The following is a 17,130-nucleotide window of genomic DNA, read 5'->3' on the forward strand; positions in this document are numbered from 1 at the left end:
GGACAGAATATGGTTTGGCGAATAATCTAATCTTCAAGTTCATTTCCTTACAATTTCGTCTTTTTTCGTTTGATTTTGGTCATTCTTACGACATTGGTATAGTTTTCACTTATTTTTTTGTAACTTACGGTATATTTTTGCTCATTTTGCAACTGTTTTGTACGATTTACAGTATGGTTGAAAACTTTTTTTTTTTTGGAAACGGCCGAAAATTCATGCGCGCGCGGATGTCATCCATATAATCAAATCAACATGGCCTTACCTTTAGATCATGAATGGGGGATTGGCGTTGACCATCTTTAATGCAACATAATCAATGTGTTATATGATGGAAGGGATGCGGCGCTGTCTTTCATTATAGCCATTTTCGAATTCAGCGAGTTATCACGACTCACCATGACAAAATATTTTTTTTGTATGCCCAGGATATTGCAACCATCGTTTGATGCTTACATGTTAACATACACCTGTTTGCTGATAATAAAGCAAGTCAGAGTGATTTCTCATATTTTCCTTAAGTTAAGACGCTGTTCCTAACGTTCGTCTACTTACTTCGAAATTTTCTGATGCAAAGAAAATCTCGACATACCTTCATGTCCAGTACATGAGGACGCATGAAGTTTACAGCTGTGCCTTGTATGTGCCTCGTGCTGACGTTGCCTACTCTGCAAGCTTCCCTGCTCTTCGTGTCTGACGTTTGTCGGGTGTTTTTGGTCACGAAGGGTTGCAAACACGTACGGAGTGCAAAGTTCGGAGTACAAAGTTCGGTAGCCCCCAGATTGAGACGATCCCTACATAAGGGCTCAAAAGACAAGCAAACATTAACTCTGTACCAAGTCATGAGGCTCAGACATCAGCTGTCAAAGTGAGAAGAAACTCACTCCTGTCATTACTGTCTGATAGTGTAAACCAAAAACAAGACAGAAACACAATGCTAGAAACTGAGATTTTCATGTTTTATGTATCATACCATGATATTGTTTTTTTTAATATTTACTGTACATCAATTGAGCAAAGGCAATTACAATATACAGCATTTTTTACAGTAACCTGAGCAATCTTTTGTCTTTTGGTATGACAAATTTTTCACAGGTAATGTGTTGGCATGTTACATTGGGTACAAATGTTTGTTTGTGCATTTTTATCTTACCTTAAAAACCTGATGAGCAATATAGATGATGCCTTTATTTATATATGCATATTAACACTTGTAGGTAATTTGCATAGAAAGAACACCCTACATCTGTTTCATAGAAACAAAGCAACTAAAATGTTGACCATAACACCAAAACAGCCCCAAATAATGCTCCCTTTTACCTAATTTGTTACAATGCTACCTGATCTCTTTCTTGACCAGTTGCAGTTACAACACTGCAAAGTATTTAGAGTTGTGAATTTCTTGTTTTATCAATTTTTGCTGATTTTGTGCATATTCCGTCACTTCCTTGTAGCCCGTGCAAGAGACCATTTCAGCTAACAATTTGACCTTCCTGTCAGTCTACGGTTACACCATTGCCCCATCACCTCCAGTAACTCTACTGCATTCAAATAACTATAGACACACAAGCAAACAGACAAACATATGCCAATGGTAGTAAGATGTACATGTATACATGTCCAAGGACCATTTGACTGGTGAGAGAAAACGAAATCTTTTTTAGATTACAGGCGTACACGGGGGTTAAAATAAAAGTGTCCCTTGTCTATACTACAATCAGTCCTTGTCTTCAGGCTTGGTTGTTTCAGCGGCCCACGTGATGGCTTCTTTCGTATTCAGGAGTCTGTCGATGGTCGTGTCGATGGCGGACAGGTCTTCGTCGCGCTGCCTGACCTTGTCCGACGGCGTCCACGACATGTCGTACTCCAGTCTGTACGCGCCCAGGAACTCGTGTGGACACGTCGGGCCCCATTCCTGTGGGAAAACACAAGTTTGTTTGTTTAGTTGTTTATTCATGAAATATTCAAATCAGTTTGCTGGCAACTGTTCATTGAGGTCATGAGGGAACAGGTCGGGTCAGACTAAATATGTAACAAGATACAGGTTATGTATTTGAAGTCTTACTAAATTAATCAACATACAGTAACATGTATAGTCATAGTAAGAAAATGTATATACAAATAGCTTTTACTTCAAAGGGGAATGACAACAAAGGGATAACAATTTAATTTGCCAAGTGTCAGATTTGGGAGATCAACAAGGTGAGAGGCATGGAAGAAATGTGTACTAGCCTGGTTACCAAACCTATTATACTATATACTATAGCTCCTGAGTATTTGCGGAGAGGATGTAGGACTCTGGAGCTATAATAGGTTTGGTAACCAGGCTAATGTGTACACAGTTGACAGAAATATGTCAATTGTGCTGATGAATATTAAAGGAATCAACAGATGGTCCAACCCATGAACCAAACAACAAACCAACCCAAGCAAAAGTATACGGGAGCAAATCCTAAAACACAGAGAGTTTTCTAACCGTAGGGCTGAGCATGGAGAAGTATGTCTGTCCAGACTGTCTCTTGTACAGGTAGTAGTGTTTCCCTGGGATCTTTTTGAAGTTACAGGCCGCGTGGTGCAATTCCGCATCTCGCTTAGCCTCCAACAGAACCTTCCGCGCCTGTTCCTGTAGAAACTTGATCTGTTCCGCTATCGTCTGGAGCCGGTTGGTCGCGTTGGCTCGCGTGAACTCATCAGCCTGAGAACAAGAACACATTTTACATTACACAAGGCTCGAAACACTTTTTGTGAATTACATGCAGCCAATCAGCATTTGATTTTGAGATCTAATTTTGCACTGGACCAATAGTACTACTAGTAGTACTATTATACTATTATACTAGTAGTACTATTTACCAATGATCTAGTTCATTAATGAATGAATAAAATGACCTCTGACCTTCTGCACCTGGGTGGCCAGTTCCACTAGATCGTGGGGGTCACCCATCCGGTTAGTTTTGTAGGAACTGACCAGCTGGAGACCGGAGGGTTGGGGGTTTGATTCCACCAGAGCAACTGGACAGAAACATGGGAGGATAAGTCAGTATATAACAAAACATCACATGCAGCATAGAGTGTACAGGGTTTCAATAGAAACTAGTTGTTATGCCACATGTAAACGTGTGGGAAATGCTTCAATCTTGAGATCTGATCTATGCTGCAAAATTCTGGAACACTGATCATCTTATATCTTTCACCATTGTCATTGTCAATACGTATGCAAATTTACTTTATAAATAATGCACCCATGCCCCCAAAAGTTCATTGTGTGATCGTTGTTATAATTTCTCGTCATGTGAGGCCCACAAACAAAGTTGAACAGGCTCAACATCTAAGCAAACAGTCACGTTGTCCTGAAAATTATGTAACTAAGAAAATGAAGAGGGGCGAACAACATGAATTGCATAAATTAATTGTTGCTGATTAAAAAAAATCTATTCCGCAAAAGTGTTTCTACGTATGTTGTTAGTCTCGTCTTTAATTTTTTTCTTTTTCTCCTAAACTACATTCTTAATTCATCCTGATCTTCTTCCCAAAAGTGCTCACATCACATACGCCCCCCTCCCCCTCAAAACTAGCCGCTTTGTCACCGAATGTCGTCGCTATCATGCGGCTCCGATCGCCAGATATCGACCTAAATTTCTACTACAGCATTTCATCGAAGTATTGCTTACCGGCTGTTGTAGGTAGTCGTGCCATTCCTGCTTTTATTTTACCCGTGTTCCTCGGAATTTTCAAGAACTGTGGCGCAGTCTCCCCTTCTCCAACGCAGCAACGCGAAAATGACTACCAATGCGGAAATCGTGGTATTTATAGTACTGGCCGCAACAAATCGTCAAGAAATAAAATTAGATAGTCTGACCTCACGCGAAATATCAAACTATTATTGAAATACAAAATCAAATTGAAATATTTTAGATTTCAGAATACACACTATAATTAAGCATAAATAAGTGATTAAAATACGTAATATAATTCAACAAAAAATCTGTCATTTGCGTTTGTATGCTGTGCTGGACTATTACACTATGCACATAGGGGTGTGGTATTACGCAACGACTTCAAATTACGTAAACTGTGTTGTCTGTTGTGTAACTTTTTCATCCTGATTGTCTGACAATCTTGTCAAATCCCAATGAGCAATTAAGAATCTTCTTTAGTCTAACGAATAGTCAAAAGGTCACCATCATTACACAATGAATAGCATTGCCATCATTTCTTCTTTAAATCCTGTCAATACAGGTTTGAGATTAGGGGTTCGAATGCCAGAACCTTGTTTGAAGCCAGTACCATGGGCTACTACTAGTATCATCATCTCCGTTACTGCCTACGTAGCCCTACCATGTAGGATTATTGGCAGCCGTTACGCATTGTTAGTTACAATTGTGACCCAGTACATAAAAACAAAGGTAAAACAAGGATAAATGAGAAGGGAACATAAGACAACTGATTTTGTGTGTGCTAAAGACGGGACAAGTGCATTAGTGCGTTAGTAATATTTACATATATACAAGACATGATGGGGTGGCTCAATGCAGCAGGGTCCTCGCCAGTTCAGATTTGAACTGGGCAAGAGACCCCGCCTCCGCCGCACCAGGCTCAAGTTCATTCCATTCCCTGATGGTGCGGGGGAAGAACGAGAGCCTGTAGAAGTTGGTTCTGCTCGCGATGGCCTATCAACTGGATGATTGACCATTTCAATTATGTAAAATCAATTTTACGACACAGTAAAAACACCAGACTCACATTTGAGACCATCCACATATATTACTTGATTGACATATTATGTACACCACATGTAAATGCTGTAATTACCAGTGCAATACCTGTTCTCACAATAAAATTTACGCCTTAATGACCTCTTGCTTCACAAAGAATTATTACAACCTAACACAAAGACATCTCTGTGATAGAATGTCAAATTTAGTAGAATGAGACTTTAACAGTTTGGCAGTCTAAATTAAATACAGCTAGTCAAGTAACAAAAGAAGTAGCAATGTTCATTGCCTTTCAACGCATTTGAATCACAATTCTAGAACGATTCATTAACCACAAGTTGAAAAAAAGATCTGCTAAATAAAATTGAAATGACATGTACTTGTATGCTGTTTTGATTTCATAGTAGATAAGTTTAGAGTCATATCAAGCCTTGAAAAATACAAATGGCATATACATGTACTGTATGCCTGTACTTGCTTTAGAATCTGGATATGCATGCAGCATCATACATGGCAAGTCCCCCTATCAAAAATACAATTCCACAACATTAAGGAGGGCTCATTCTTTTAGTGCAGAAAAATAGATGAAGCACTGATCCCACTTTGTCTTTGAATCAGGAAAGCCACTTCTGAAATTTCACACTTGAACACTGTACACATTTGAAAGAACATGTTTCTTCTATATCATGCCATCTTACATTCATAATAACTTTGTGGTGGATTGCTTTGTCTTAGAATTTTTCCAAATTTGATCACTGGTAATTTTTAAATGCCAAAGGATCAATATTTGATAAGAATCTTTTCAGCCTGAGCCTATTCTAGTTGTTGTAGTATCCAATGCATTGAACAATCTGTATATGAGAGTATTACACAGGCTGGAGTAACAGTGACAAAGATTGGCTCAATTGCACTTTACAACAAGGCAATCCTAACCAATGGCAGGCGTTCTTACAACTTGTCATGTGATGAGGTATCTAACCAATCATAGACACTCTATTCTGTGATACATTACTGGTCCCTGTTATCATATAGACAATGTCATGTCTTCAGTGATGTTCAAGTTTGCATGTGAGTTACATCACAACAGTCACTAGAATTAGGTTCTCTATAATAGATCTTAAGTGTTGGTGACCTTGAAGTGACCCCTTTACCCTTGTGAAAGTTCCTTAGACCATTATAATATTACATCTTAGTTAACCAGAGTATGGCCTGTAACCTTTGAACTATAACCTTCATTATGGTGACTTCTAGCCACTTCTGTAGAATTATATTTACTTGTTCTTAAACCTAGGTCAAATTTATGAAAGGAGGGTAAACGGCAAAAGCTAAGAAGTTATTGTAAGTCAAGGCAGGCTGCAAAATATGTGTGCTAAGATGCCTGCCATTTTCTTAAAATCATGTTACTGTCTTTCTTTTCATCATGATATGAAAAAAATGTTTTATCAGTGTTGACTAATTTTTGGTTCCCCTCAAAAGACAAATTTAGTCGATTTTAGAATCTTCCTAAATGTAATTAACGTAAGGTTGAAATACACATAGAAAGCACAGAATTTCCTTCCTCTTCAAAATGTACAATGGTTTACATAAATTACATTTTGTATATTTCAAGGCTAATAGTTACTCTCTGGTCCTCTGTTATTCCGTATAATAACATACCCTATTCCCATATTCACTGAGCTAAGGCACTACATGTACAATCTTGCTCTAATTGCAACCATTGTGGATAAAAATTCTGACTATAGAAAGCTGATACAGCCATGCAAAACTCATCATTTATATTCCTCATCTTTGAATGTAACAAAACAATCCTGCTTTATTATTAAGGTGCATGTTGAATAACACTTAAAGGTACAGTGCAGACTTTCTTGGAGCCAGATTATGGAAGGTGGGTTCTGTATACAAGAAAAACGATGGCTCAGGTATACAACAAAGAAAGATATAGCCATAGACAGAATTCAACATCATTTCCACCCTTCCAACATAAGACAAGTTGACAAGAATGTGAAGATGTAGACAATTTGAGAATGGTAAAGAAGCTCATTGAAGTTGTCCAAATTCTTGAATCTTGTCCAAGTGTTCTGCGCTCCCCTAGTTTTGGTCAAAGCGGTGGTATGGGTTGTCCTCTTTCACCAGGCCTGGATTTGAGAAAGGTGCTGTATTTAGTCGTTGGCATTTAGTTTTAAAAATCACAATGCAAGAGCAGGGCTTGAAATACATTTTTTCCTGTATATAAAAATCAACACACATCAATATAAACCCAGTACATGGACCAATGCAGTGCCGGTAATCAGAAATACATGCACAGCTCCAATTTTACCTGCATATACCCAGTACATGGACCAGTGTAGGCTAAGTGCAGGTGGACATTAGAAATACATGCTCAGTTCCCATTTCAACTGCACTAACCTGTATGTTCAGGTAGAATTTTGAGCCCTGAAGACTCATTCCACGTAAGATGTGTACATGCAGGACTAGTGTGTTACTGTAAATTTCCACTCACCGTATTTCATACGAATCTCCTGGTTCTTTGCGTCACGCTCGGCTCTCCTACAAGTGAAAATAAGCACAAAACGTAAGCCATGTTATTTTGAAACATCCCATTTGAAACTGTCCCTGAAACTTGTTCTAGAAGGTTAGAACTCCAAGGAAAACAATTAATCAAACAATGACCCAAAACGGTTTCTTTTTCAGAATTCTCAAAGCAATCCATGCAACCCTCTGCCAGCCCTGTTTTTTATGAAGCCTGAACTAAAACTTTAACCTTCTTTTTGCAAACAGATTCCATCCATGGATGCACCCTTAGCAGAGCAAAAGATAACCCTAACCCAACTGAATCCAGCTGTAACAATAAAAAAATGTATCTTTAGCTGGGTGAGGGTTAAGTTTTAAGACGACTCACCTCTCGGCATGCTTCAGACGTCGCTCCTCACGTGCACGCTCGATCTTAGCGTCCTCCTTGTCATATCTTAAGAACAAAGAACAACAAGCAGTTAGACAAGGTAGCAATTGAAGCTTACAACATATTTCTTATGCTCATCCTAAACTGAGCGGCTTTTTTTCATGTGTCTAGTAATACTAGCCATCATGACATTATGGTATTTTAATAGCTAGTTCTTACAATTGATCACAAAATTATGAGTGGACGTAAGTGATAAATTACACTTAATGATACACGTATGATTTAAAAGACAACAAGAAACACAAAAAGGGAAAAAAATTGTTAGTTTGAAATTTCTTGAGTGAGGTGTCATATTTTCAGTCACACAGTAATCACTGTAAAGGAAAAGGTGTACATGTGTGGGCATCACAATCATGCTAGATAAAATGACACTTTTGGGTAAATTCATATGAATATGCTGCCTTTTGGGAGGGAGGGAAGTTAGCATTTTCTTCCTACACCAGTACATGTTTCAGTTAGCAACAGGTTCCTACCACAAAAGTGAGAAGTGGGGGTAAAGATATGGTATTGGCCTTGTAGGGACATGGTGGGGAGGGGATCAGCTTTGTTCAGTTACTGCATGTAAAAATTTTTGCAGTGGTTTTATCTTCACGATTTTTACTAAAGAATTGTTTTCAACAGCAAATTTAATTCAAACACCATGAAAGTCTTTTTTTCCTTCCTACCGTGAAATAAAACCACCAGGAAAGTAAATAAATTTACAGTTCCACTAAAGATCACCACCCCGACCCCAAAACTTACTTCTCCTGTGCCCTGCAGAGGCAGGCAGCAACACAGCAATATGCAAGGAGAAAATAGCATGAACATCCATGTGTATGTTTCATACAGAATTCTCGCTTGATCTTGAATGTTCATCAGTGTTGTTAGAACTTAGAAGGCATTTTGAAGCAAAATTTGTGTAAGTTCAATTTCTTGTGTTGTTAATTACAGTTTAAACTTGCTTCATACGAACTCTCACTCTTTTTATTGAATGTATGTTAGTGATATCATGGGGTACTAAAGTAAGTATCAGTTTTGATGATTTTTGATCGGGGACAAAATTTTCATGCAGTTTGGGTTTGCAAAACATCATCTTCAAAGTACAGAATTGTGGCTTTAGGGGAGGAAAATATACCTAGCATTGGGGGAGGGAATGTTGACTGATTTCTAGTCAAAATTAACAAGGCTTTCTCCTGCCAGTCTTGATAACTGAATAATAGTCTACATTGTAATTCATCAATTTGAATCCAAGATAACAAATACATGTACATACATACAAATTTTTAGTCTTGTAGATAACAGGAAGGTTATGTCGTTTTATTAATATTAGTTGTGCTCATCATTACCACTAAGCTATCTCTTTCAGTCTTTGTAATACATCTGTACTATACCCTATGAATACTTCAGTCCAACTACAGAAGTCAAAATACAGATAAGAAACACATGAACAAAGAAACAAACAAGCAACTAAAGGAGTGAGCAGCGTACTTCTTGGAGGAAGTCCTGCAGCAGCAGCAGTAGATACAGCAGAAGAAGGAGATCAGGATGACTCCTCCCACCACTGACATGGCGATGATCAAGGCCTCAAAGTTAACTGGGGAAAACAAACACTTGTTTAAACATTTCTTAAGACAGTCCTACGTCTTGTGAGAGTTAATCAGCTACAGCTACACATAGGAGATCAGGATGACTCCTCCCACCACTCACATTGCAATGATCAAGGCCTCAAAGTTAACTGGGAATAAAACACACATACAGGGGTTACACATTTTCATTTTTGATTTGTATTTCCAGTCATCCTTTGGTAAGCATAACTCAAGAGGTTACCTATTACTATTAGGATTGCAACAATATTTGGTATGTGGGTAGGTTTTACATAGATGATGGTTAAATGTTCAATTTTGAGCCTTCCAGTACATGTAGTAGCGAATTCCCTTGTTATGAAAATGACACTTTACTTACTGACATCTTTACTTACGAGTATGGAACTATTGTGTTGGGTCTCACTCTCAAGACTTCTAAGCCTGAAGGTGACCCAGCACACTTTGGGGAGTAAGTGGGTAGTATGTGGAGGAGCTCAGGAAGTGTTGTGATACCCAATTAAATTACATCATACAATCTCCTCCACAGTTCCAATACACACGAAAAAGCTGTCTGATTTCTTGTTAGAAGAAGTTGGTGTGACATACTAGCACAGCTGATCCCCCAGCGAGCCTTAGACAGGGCACAGTCACGAGGGAGGATCTTCTCAGCCGGGTACAGGCGGCACGAGTTGTCCTGGTAACAGTAGTAACACTAAACAGGGAAAAACAACAACAATAAATAATGAATAATAAACAACATCCACCACTCCCTGTGCCTGCAGCTGGTGTGTTATGCCAAAAGGAGATTACAGTGCCTATACAAATTACAGAATAACTGTGTTATAAATGTAATACATGTAATTGCCAAACAGTTCAATTCAATATGGTTGTCTGTATTCTTGATGAAGTCAGTGTCTTTCAAAGAGACAGACTTCACAGGCTACACAGACTACAACCTGTACTAAACTGATAGAAACAGTACTGGCAGCTCTTGTCATGCTATATACATGTAATATACTGGTAGTGGTATAACCACACTCCAGTTCTGTCTTGGATATCCACTGCACTACAGGGCACTGATGACGTCAATACAGTTACTGTCTGTACTAAGGCCCTACAGGTTTGTACAGTACATTAAACATCAACAATCCGGGCACCAGAAGCCAGGCAGCACCACCTAGCCTCAGGCCTACACACCTCTTAACCTTTAGAAAAGCCTTGTAACACTTAAAACTGCTTCTTGATGCCTCTTATTTTACAAAACATTGCAGGTTGGGTAGCTTATATGTAGCTACCAACGTACATGATAAGCCTTAGATATTATTACTTTCAATATTCAGGATTTACCTATGCTGTGCATGGTCTGCCATACATTTTGGAATCCTATAATTAAGTTTAAATTGTTGTGTAATTAACTGTAAATTGTAGAATATTTACAGTGTTTCCTAATATGTAGTGTATCCTCCATTGTGAAAAGTTACATGCACGGTGTTTTTCATTGTGTTACATGTACTATGATATGAATAGTATGATAACTTTCAACCATGACCACCAAGTCTGTCTGCTCCAACTGAAGAATTACACCTCTGCAAACTTTAGATGATCTACAGTAGTATCCTGACCTGTTACTTAACAGACACATTAATAACACATGCCTACCCATGTGCACCATGTGCACCAACAGAGAAGAACAGACAACCAAGAAAACTGATTGTCAGATCTTCTGTTGAGTTGAGTTGAGACCCACCTTGACATTTTTGATGCATTCATCACATGAAGAGTTCCTCTCACTGCAGTCTGAAAAGGCAAAGAATAAAATATTATTATCAAAAACAAATAAATTTGATGGTGGGCTACAACTTTAACTTATGTACTTGATGTACTATGTTTTTGTTGGTGGGCATTTAATCATACATTTGCATCTGCAATTGCAATAAGTACTGAAATACATACTAGTAGTACTAATTCCCCAGTACTGTAAGAAAACACTGGCAAATGTTATCTTTCTCATAACTTCCTATTAGTACCAAAGTGCTAAATGTTATTCTAACCAATGGGAAGCCTTTGTACACACTGGCTACATAGTTTCTTCCTCTTGCTGTAACCCTCCAACAACCCCAATTACAGTCTGGGAACAGGTTTCCTTCAACCAGCTTTCAAAAACTACAACGAGTGGATATCAAACAAATACAGTATTTAGCCATCTAGGACAACTTTCACAGTTGAGCCAATGTATGAAAATAACCCTGTCTGGAAAGCTAATGCATTCAGGAAAGGAACCAACATTACCGCCCAGCTCAAATTTCTCGTTGACCTTTCATGGCGGGTTATGTTGTATAGAATCAACAGGAAACAGCAAGTCAAATCCATTAACGTGTTTGTGAAGTCTGGTCTTCACTGTTTGTTTGGCAGTCCAGCAATTTCAGCCAAGGTCTAGTGTCTAGGGTTCCAAAACAGTCGCTGGCCAGCATGTCGATAAAAGTTGAATGAAAAAATAGCAACTTTTTTCCTTAATTAATAAGTTTTAACAACATTTTACATGTTATAACTTATATCATAAATTTTGTAACCACCCTACCTAAATTTCAAACAATTTTGTTGTTTTTGTTGGATTTTTTTTCTGATAGTTTTAATTAAAGGCACGCAGTCTGTAAGGAAAAATGCCCAGATGCGATTGCAATATAATGAGTCTGCATGTACGATTGTGTACATTGTAAATGGTCATGTGATGTGGTGTGTGTGTGCCACCCTGACCATAAACAAGAAAGTCAATATTTACACCCCAAATACACCAATTTTTCCGGGCTTCCTAGGAATTGTACTGTATTCTAAACACAACTCAAACACCGTACAGGATACGGGTGAGGGTTAGACAAGTCTGAGTGGAAATTTGAGACGGAAATTCGCCCCTGAGGAACAAAGAATACTGTCAACACAAAATGTCATACGACACAAACGTCACTTCCCCCTCCCCCAATTCGCGCCTTACAAAATCTTTTCACTGATTCTGTCGATCCACAGGCATCTGTTGCTACTACAAGAAGTAATTTACACCCTAAAACAAAAAAGTCTCTTTCTCAAACCTTTAGAACAACAGTTCCTCGCAAAAAACATATGAATAACGACATAATTTTTGGTTCGTGATTTTTACGATCGCAAAACATTTATGACTTACCGAGTTCTGGCTTCGGTGTCGTCGTCTGGGCGGTTACGGCGCAAAATAAGGCCAGGAAAACAGCCAGGGCAAGACAGAGATACCTTCCCGACATCTTGATAACGTAAAACTAGTTAAAAATGCGAGAATTCGCCTCCTGTTTTGGAAGAAACGTAGCCAAGTTCCTGCTACAATCGATCGTCTTCCGTCGGACTGGTCAGACTGGGTCAAACCATTTGGGAAGAGGGAATGGACCCATAAAAACTAAGCTTTTCGATGATCTGTTCCCCTTTCATCAGACTAGTTTGAACTACTGGAATTCTATTATCGATTGAATGACATTTGCTATGAATATTAGATTCTTTATCTGCTTTTTTATGAGTTTAAAACTACACACCTTGGCTTCGAGTTGGCTTCTTCCAACAATGGCAGAGCCTTTGCGCACCTTGATATCAATATCCTGCTGCCGGACTACTTTTCATGTCGCGAAGCTCACACTTGTCTGTCTCAAGTGAAAATCCAAGTTGTAACATATCAAAACGTTTCGCTACTTGCTCAAATCACTGAAATAGAGCTGCATTTTAAAAGCTCCTCCCATTTCTAAACAACCTTCTTGTAACATGGCGGCGGATAGATCTGTATGTGCATGTAGTATGACGTAATAATTGTACCCTTCGGTACCGCCCACTAAAACAGGGCAAAACCATTGAGGCTGTAGGTTGTTTGTTCAAATTATTCAACTTATGTGCTATTAACAATACAATAAAAATATTTTTAACTAATTAACTAATCAATCCAGGGTGTGCACACAACATTGTTCACCAAATCTTTATTTTGATATTATCGACCTGCTTCACTGAATAAACTTGCCTGCAAATTCATTTGCCACAAGCAACTTCACTCTGATATAATTTACATATTATGAAGCTCCCCTTCATAACATTTGCCTAAGGCAAGTTATTATACATTCATCAAAGACAATCCAGTCTGCACTGCATGCATTCTGTGCATGCAACAGATGTGAGCGCCAAAGCTCAAACCTATTTCCCAGCAGACTTGTTTACCCTGTGGCCGATAATTAGCTGTCATGGATAACATACATCAAAAATACCTTCTCAACAGTCACCTGTTATGTCAATATCCTTCCACAAATGTGTGAAATTTCAACCATACACTTATCCAACTTTTGATTTGCCAATGGTAGTGAAGGCCAGTTAAGTCGATTTTATGTTTGCTTTGTAAACAGCAACGTACCAGACTAAAATCGGTAATGAAATTACTTGACTCTCATTTACCATTGTCCAGTGTTGTTTACAAAATTTACAATGTTAGTAAATAAAAGTCAAGTCATAGTAATCATTACCCGACTTTTTCAAAAATTTACTATACCACTAGTAAATTATTTCGACATCTCTGAAGACATGCTTTAGATCTTGATCTCCCCCTTAAAGACGACAGTCGCCTTCCCCGCCACCTCCACCCTCCCGTCTTCTCTCAGCCGGACCTTCAAGTCTCCTCCTCTAGGAGAGCACTGGCGGACTGCAAACAAACAAACAAACAAACAAATAAATGCGTAACTAGACAGAGAGACATACATTTGGTGCTGTGTTACCAGACACTATTTGTGTTCGCATGGAGCATGATCAGCACCAAGGACAGATCCGTTCACCACTACGTTTAATAAGGTACGACATATCTTCATGTTTACCTTCGCAGAAGGAAACATATTATTTTTGCTGGTACTGTAGTAGACACTCCGTGGTGTTAGATTACATTTTGTAGAAGAAGCTGGAGGGGCTGGTCACCATATTTGTGTATGAATATGTTTAAGTACGAATAAGCAGAGAAGTAATTTGTTGGGCTCTTTGCAAATGTTACCTTTCCAGTATTGTAAAGTAACTGTGCCTCACCGTAGAAGTCCGTCTGGCCGAGTTCCTTTGCCCAGTAGCTGGCGAGGACGGTGTGCGCAGACCCGCAGACCGGGTCCTCAGGCACGCCGTACCAGGGCGAGAAGAACCGGGAGATGAAGTCATACCCGACTCCCCGGGCATCTGTGCACCCGTTAGACGGGCTTCCTGGAGATAGGAATTTATAGCACATATTTTTCTGATGCTCCAAATCGTTTTGTATGCCAGAACGTATGCATTAATCCTTGTAAAATACATTTTTTTTACTTGCCATTAAGTCGGTCTTCAAGAAGCTTTTAACTGTACTATATCCTGATGATAGAATTTGTAGCACGTAGCACATATTTTTGCGATGCACAAATCGTTTTGTATGCCAGTCACCTATACATTATTGTTATACATGATAAAGATTTTCAAGAAGCTTTTAACTGTACTATGTTTGAGAACATATCTTCAAGAAACTCGTGAGAGTCTCTTGAGTTCTCATTTACTTGTTTCTCTTCTCCGTTCCTTGCCAGACATTTTATAAGGCAATGAGTTTCCTCAAATTGCTAGAACTGGCGAGCACAACTACACTGCCGCAGAGGTTGGTCGTAGTCGATGTTAACAAAAACACTACAGGAAGATATGTAAGATATCTAGGTGACATATCCTGACGTTACCTTTGACGGTGACCGCCACTCCCCTGAGTTTGCCCTCTGTGTGAGCTGCCATCATGGCTCCCAAGTCAGGCTTCAGGCTCTCCAACGTAGCCCTGGGTGTAACAAGATACATTAAACTATTTGGAACATTTGAAATGTGGCAATTTTGAAGCACTTCTTTTGCTACATCATCACAATATAGTGTGGGGCGATGTAGTCATCTATGGAACATATTTTTCCATTCGAAAACAAAAACTGTGGCTCAAACCTTGTTGTGTCGTCTGACAGTCTGACCAACAGGTCCCCACCCACCGAACTGCAGTACCGGACGTCCTGGACAGGAGTCGTGCCTACAATAGCCTATATTGTACAACAGCAAAGGCAACAAGAAAAGAAAAGTCAATGACTGATTATGACATGACATTCAGGTAGACCAACCATGCAAGCTGGTAGGTCAACCATCGCTAATTAAAAAAACGCAACCATGTACTTACAGTTCACAAAAGCAACTTAAAACTTATCTAAGGGTGCACATGGAGAGATGTTAGAAATGATACAAAAGTCTGCTGAAGATTTGACCAGGTAGTTGCTTGGAAGAGTGGGGGGTGGGGTGTCTGTATTCACCTGTAGCAGCCGACTATAAGCTTGTCTGTCCTGGAGCAGAAAACAAACATACATACTACCACGGAAAACACGTTCAAGGCATGGCTGCCATGTAGGCGCACAAAGAAAACAACAAAGCAACACTTTTTGTATTGGCTAAGATGTTTAAAAAAAGAAATACATGTTTGTTAGCAATGCATAAATTCGACGTTGTCGGTTCGCGTCCTTTGCTATTGATTGGTTTCGGTGACCGATGTCAATTGTTGTTGACGTAATGTGGTGCACAACAGTGTAATAATATATGTTTGTGTATGATATTGTGGCACTTTTTCTGACTTCTTTGTTTCTCTCGGTATCCTCGATTCTCTCTCTCAACATAACGTAACTATTGTATGTCGTAACATTTGTTTTGAAATCGTGTGTTTATATGTAGGTATACGTGTAACGTTATAATTACATTAGTGAATGTGTAATGAGTTTGTACCTGTGGTTTGGGGACGTTTTCCGGCAGGTCCAGTGAGATGTACTCGCCCTGTCTCTCAGCAAACAGCTCTCCGCTCCGGGTCACGAACGTCAGCTTCGGGCTGGGGTTGTCTGGGAAAGGTTAGAAGAGTTTGTTTGTTTGTATGTTTGTTTTTTCGTTTGTTTGTCTATTTCACGACAACGAAGCGTGAAGAATTTTGAAGCATCTTGTTTAGAATATACTTCTTACAGCTGAAACTAACGAATAGAGGACAAGAAGTTTCGGTTTTCCTGAATTCAGGGAACAGCCCAGTCTGAGGAGATTCTACCATCAGTATGACTGTATGGATCCTGACTAGATTCTTTAAATTTGACCTTCAAGTTCATCTCGAGCTAGCATTTCGTCCCATGCCCAGTACACTCATTATACATCCCACTGACGCCCTCGGCCAGTAAACGACTCCCCTAAAGTCTCACCAAACGTTGACACAATACACAAAGTGAGCCACCAAAAACAATACTTCTGTATATATGTACTAGAAAGTACATGTAAGTAATAAGATAGGATCTAGTTTTTTACCCATGATGTAGAAGAGACTAGCGGCCGAGGCGAGGGTGGCGTGGCCGCACAAGTCAATTTCCTTGGTGGGAGTGAACCACCTCAGGCCGAACTTCGAACCTAAACACGATAGCAGAGTAGAACGGTTGAGTTAGGGATAAAGAACGCTAAGAACAATACATAATATCGAGGCCACTGTGAGAGGCAAATCACCTGTTGGGTAGAAAACCAAGATTGTACCTGTAGAAAAGTCGTCCTTGTGGCTGAGTTTGCGGAGGAAGGCCGTTTCAGACAGGTTCATCTCAGCAGCGATCTTCTGTTGTTCGTCATCTGTTAAGTCCTGGTAAACATAAGAACACTTTCCGTTAGCCTATGTCTTTTCCTTGCTTACAGTCTATGTCTCTTTGCTACCCCCCTCCTTCCCCCGGAAGTTAGGCTCTATTTCTGCAAAAACTGATTGGCGAACAAAAAAATCATCGTTCAAAGACAAACAGACGGACAAACAAAACAAAACAGATAGATTGAATCTTAATTCAACACCACACTCACTCCGTCCTCCACCACGACAGAT

General features: G+C 39.3%; 3 protein-coding genes across 4 annotated transcripts in view; all 3 read right to left on the bottom strand.

The window, feature by feature from the left end:
• Nucleotides 1–1,042: 1,042 nt before the first annotated feature.
• LOC109474611 (uncharacterized protein C1orf50 homolog) lies at nucleotides 1,043–3,800 on the bottom strand. Its single transcript, XM_019774951.1, has 4 exons — nucleotides 3,669–3,800; nucleotides 2,894–3,009; nucleotides 2,474–2,692; nucleotides 1,043–1,912 (listed from the first exon to the last, which is right to left on the bottom strand). The coding sequence occupies exons 1-4, from the start codon at nucleotides 3,691–3,693 to the stop codon at nucleotides 1,715–1,717; spliced, it is 558 nt and encodes a 185-aa protein (XP_019630510.1). The 5' UTR covers nucleotides 3,694–3,800; the 3' UTR covers nucleotides 1,043–1,714.
• Nucleotides 3,801–4,745: 945 nt separating this feature from the next.
• Nucleotides 4,746–12,659, bottom strand: LOC109474616 (pituitary tumor-transforming gene 1 protein-interacting protein-like). Of its 2 annotated transcripts, XM_019774959.1 has the most exons (8): nucleotides 12,409–12,659; nucleotides 10,981–11,030; nucleotides 9,840–9,945; nucleotides 9,139–9,244; nucleotides 8,413–8,424; nucleotides 7,612–7,677; nucleotides 7,213–7,259; nucleotides 4,746–6,847 (listed from the first exon to the last, which is right to left on the bottom strand). In XM_019774959.1, exons 1-8 carry the CDS (start codon nucleotides 12,500–12,502, stop codon nucleotides 6,801–6,803), a joined length of 528 nt encoding a protein of 175 aa, XP_019630518.1. In that variant the 5' UTR covers nucleotides 12,503–12,659; the 3' UTR covers nucleotides 4,746–6,800. The 2 variants fall into 2 exon arrangements, with proteins under 2 accessions (XP_019630518.1, XP_019630519.1); XM_019774960.1 differs by lacking the exon at nucleotides 8,413–8,424.
• A 579-nt stretch (nucleotides 12,660–13,238) lies between these two features.
• LOC109474655 (phenazine biosynthesis-like domain-containing protein) overlaps nucleotides 13,239–17,130 on the bottom strand; it is a 6,218-nt gene continuing 2,326 nt past the window's right edge. The window contains exons 3-10 of the mRNA XM_019775003.1: nucleotides 16,800–16,899; nucleotides 16,581–16,679; nucleotides 16,023–16,132; nucleotides 15,560–15,589; nucleotides 15,204–15,295; nucleotides 14,957–15,048; nucleotides 14,298–14,462; nucleotides 13,239–13,926 (exon numbers count right to left, since the gene is read on the bottom strand). Of these exons, the coding sequence (XP_019630562.1) occupies nucleotides 13,814–13,926; nucleotides 14,298–14,462; nucleotides 14,957–15,048; nucleotides 15,204–15,295; nucleotides 15,560–15,589; nucleotides 16,023–16,132; nucleotides 16,581–16,679; nucleotides 16,800–16,899 (801 nt within the window). The 3' untranslated portion in view covers nucleotides 13,239–13,813. The remainder of the gene's footprint in view (nucleotides 13,927–14,297; nucleotides 14,463–14,956; nucleotides 15,049–15,203; nucleotides 15,296–15,559; nucleotides 15,590–16,022; nucleotides 16,133–16,580; nucleotides 16,680–16,799; nucleotides 16,900–17,130) is intronic.

This window comes from Branchiostoma belcheri, unplaced genomic scaffold (genome assembly GCF_001625305.1).
Source record: "Branchiostoma belcheri isolate BF01 breed outbred unplaced genomic scaffold, Haploidv18h27 scaffold31, whole genome shotgun sequence".
Lineage (NCBI taxonomy): Eukaryota > Metazoa > Chordata > Leptocardii > Amphioxiformes > Branchiostomatidae > Branchiostoma > Branchiostoma belcheri.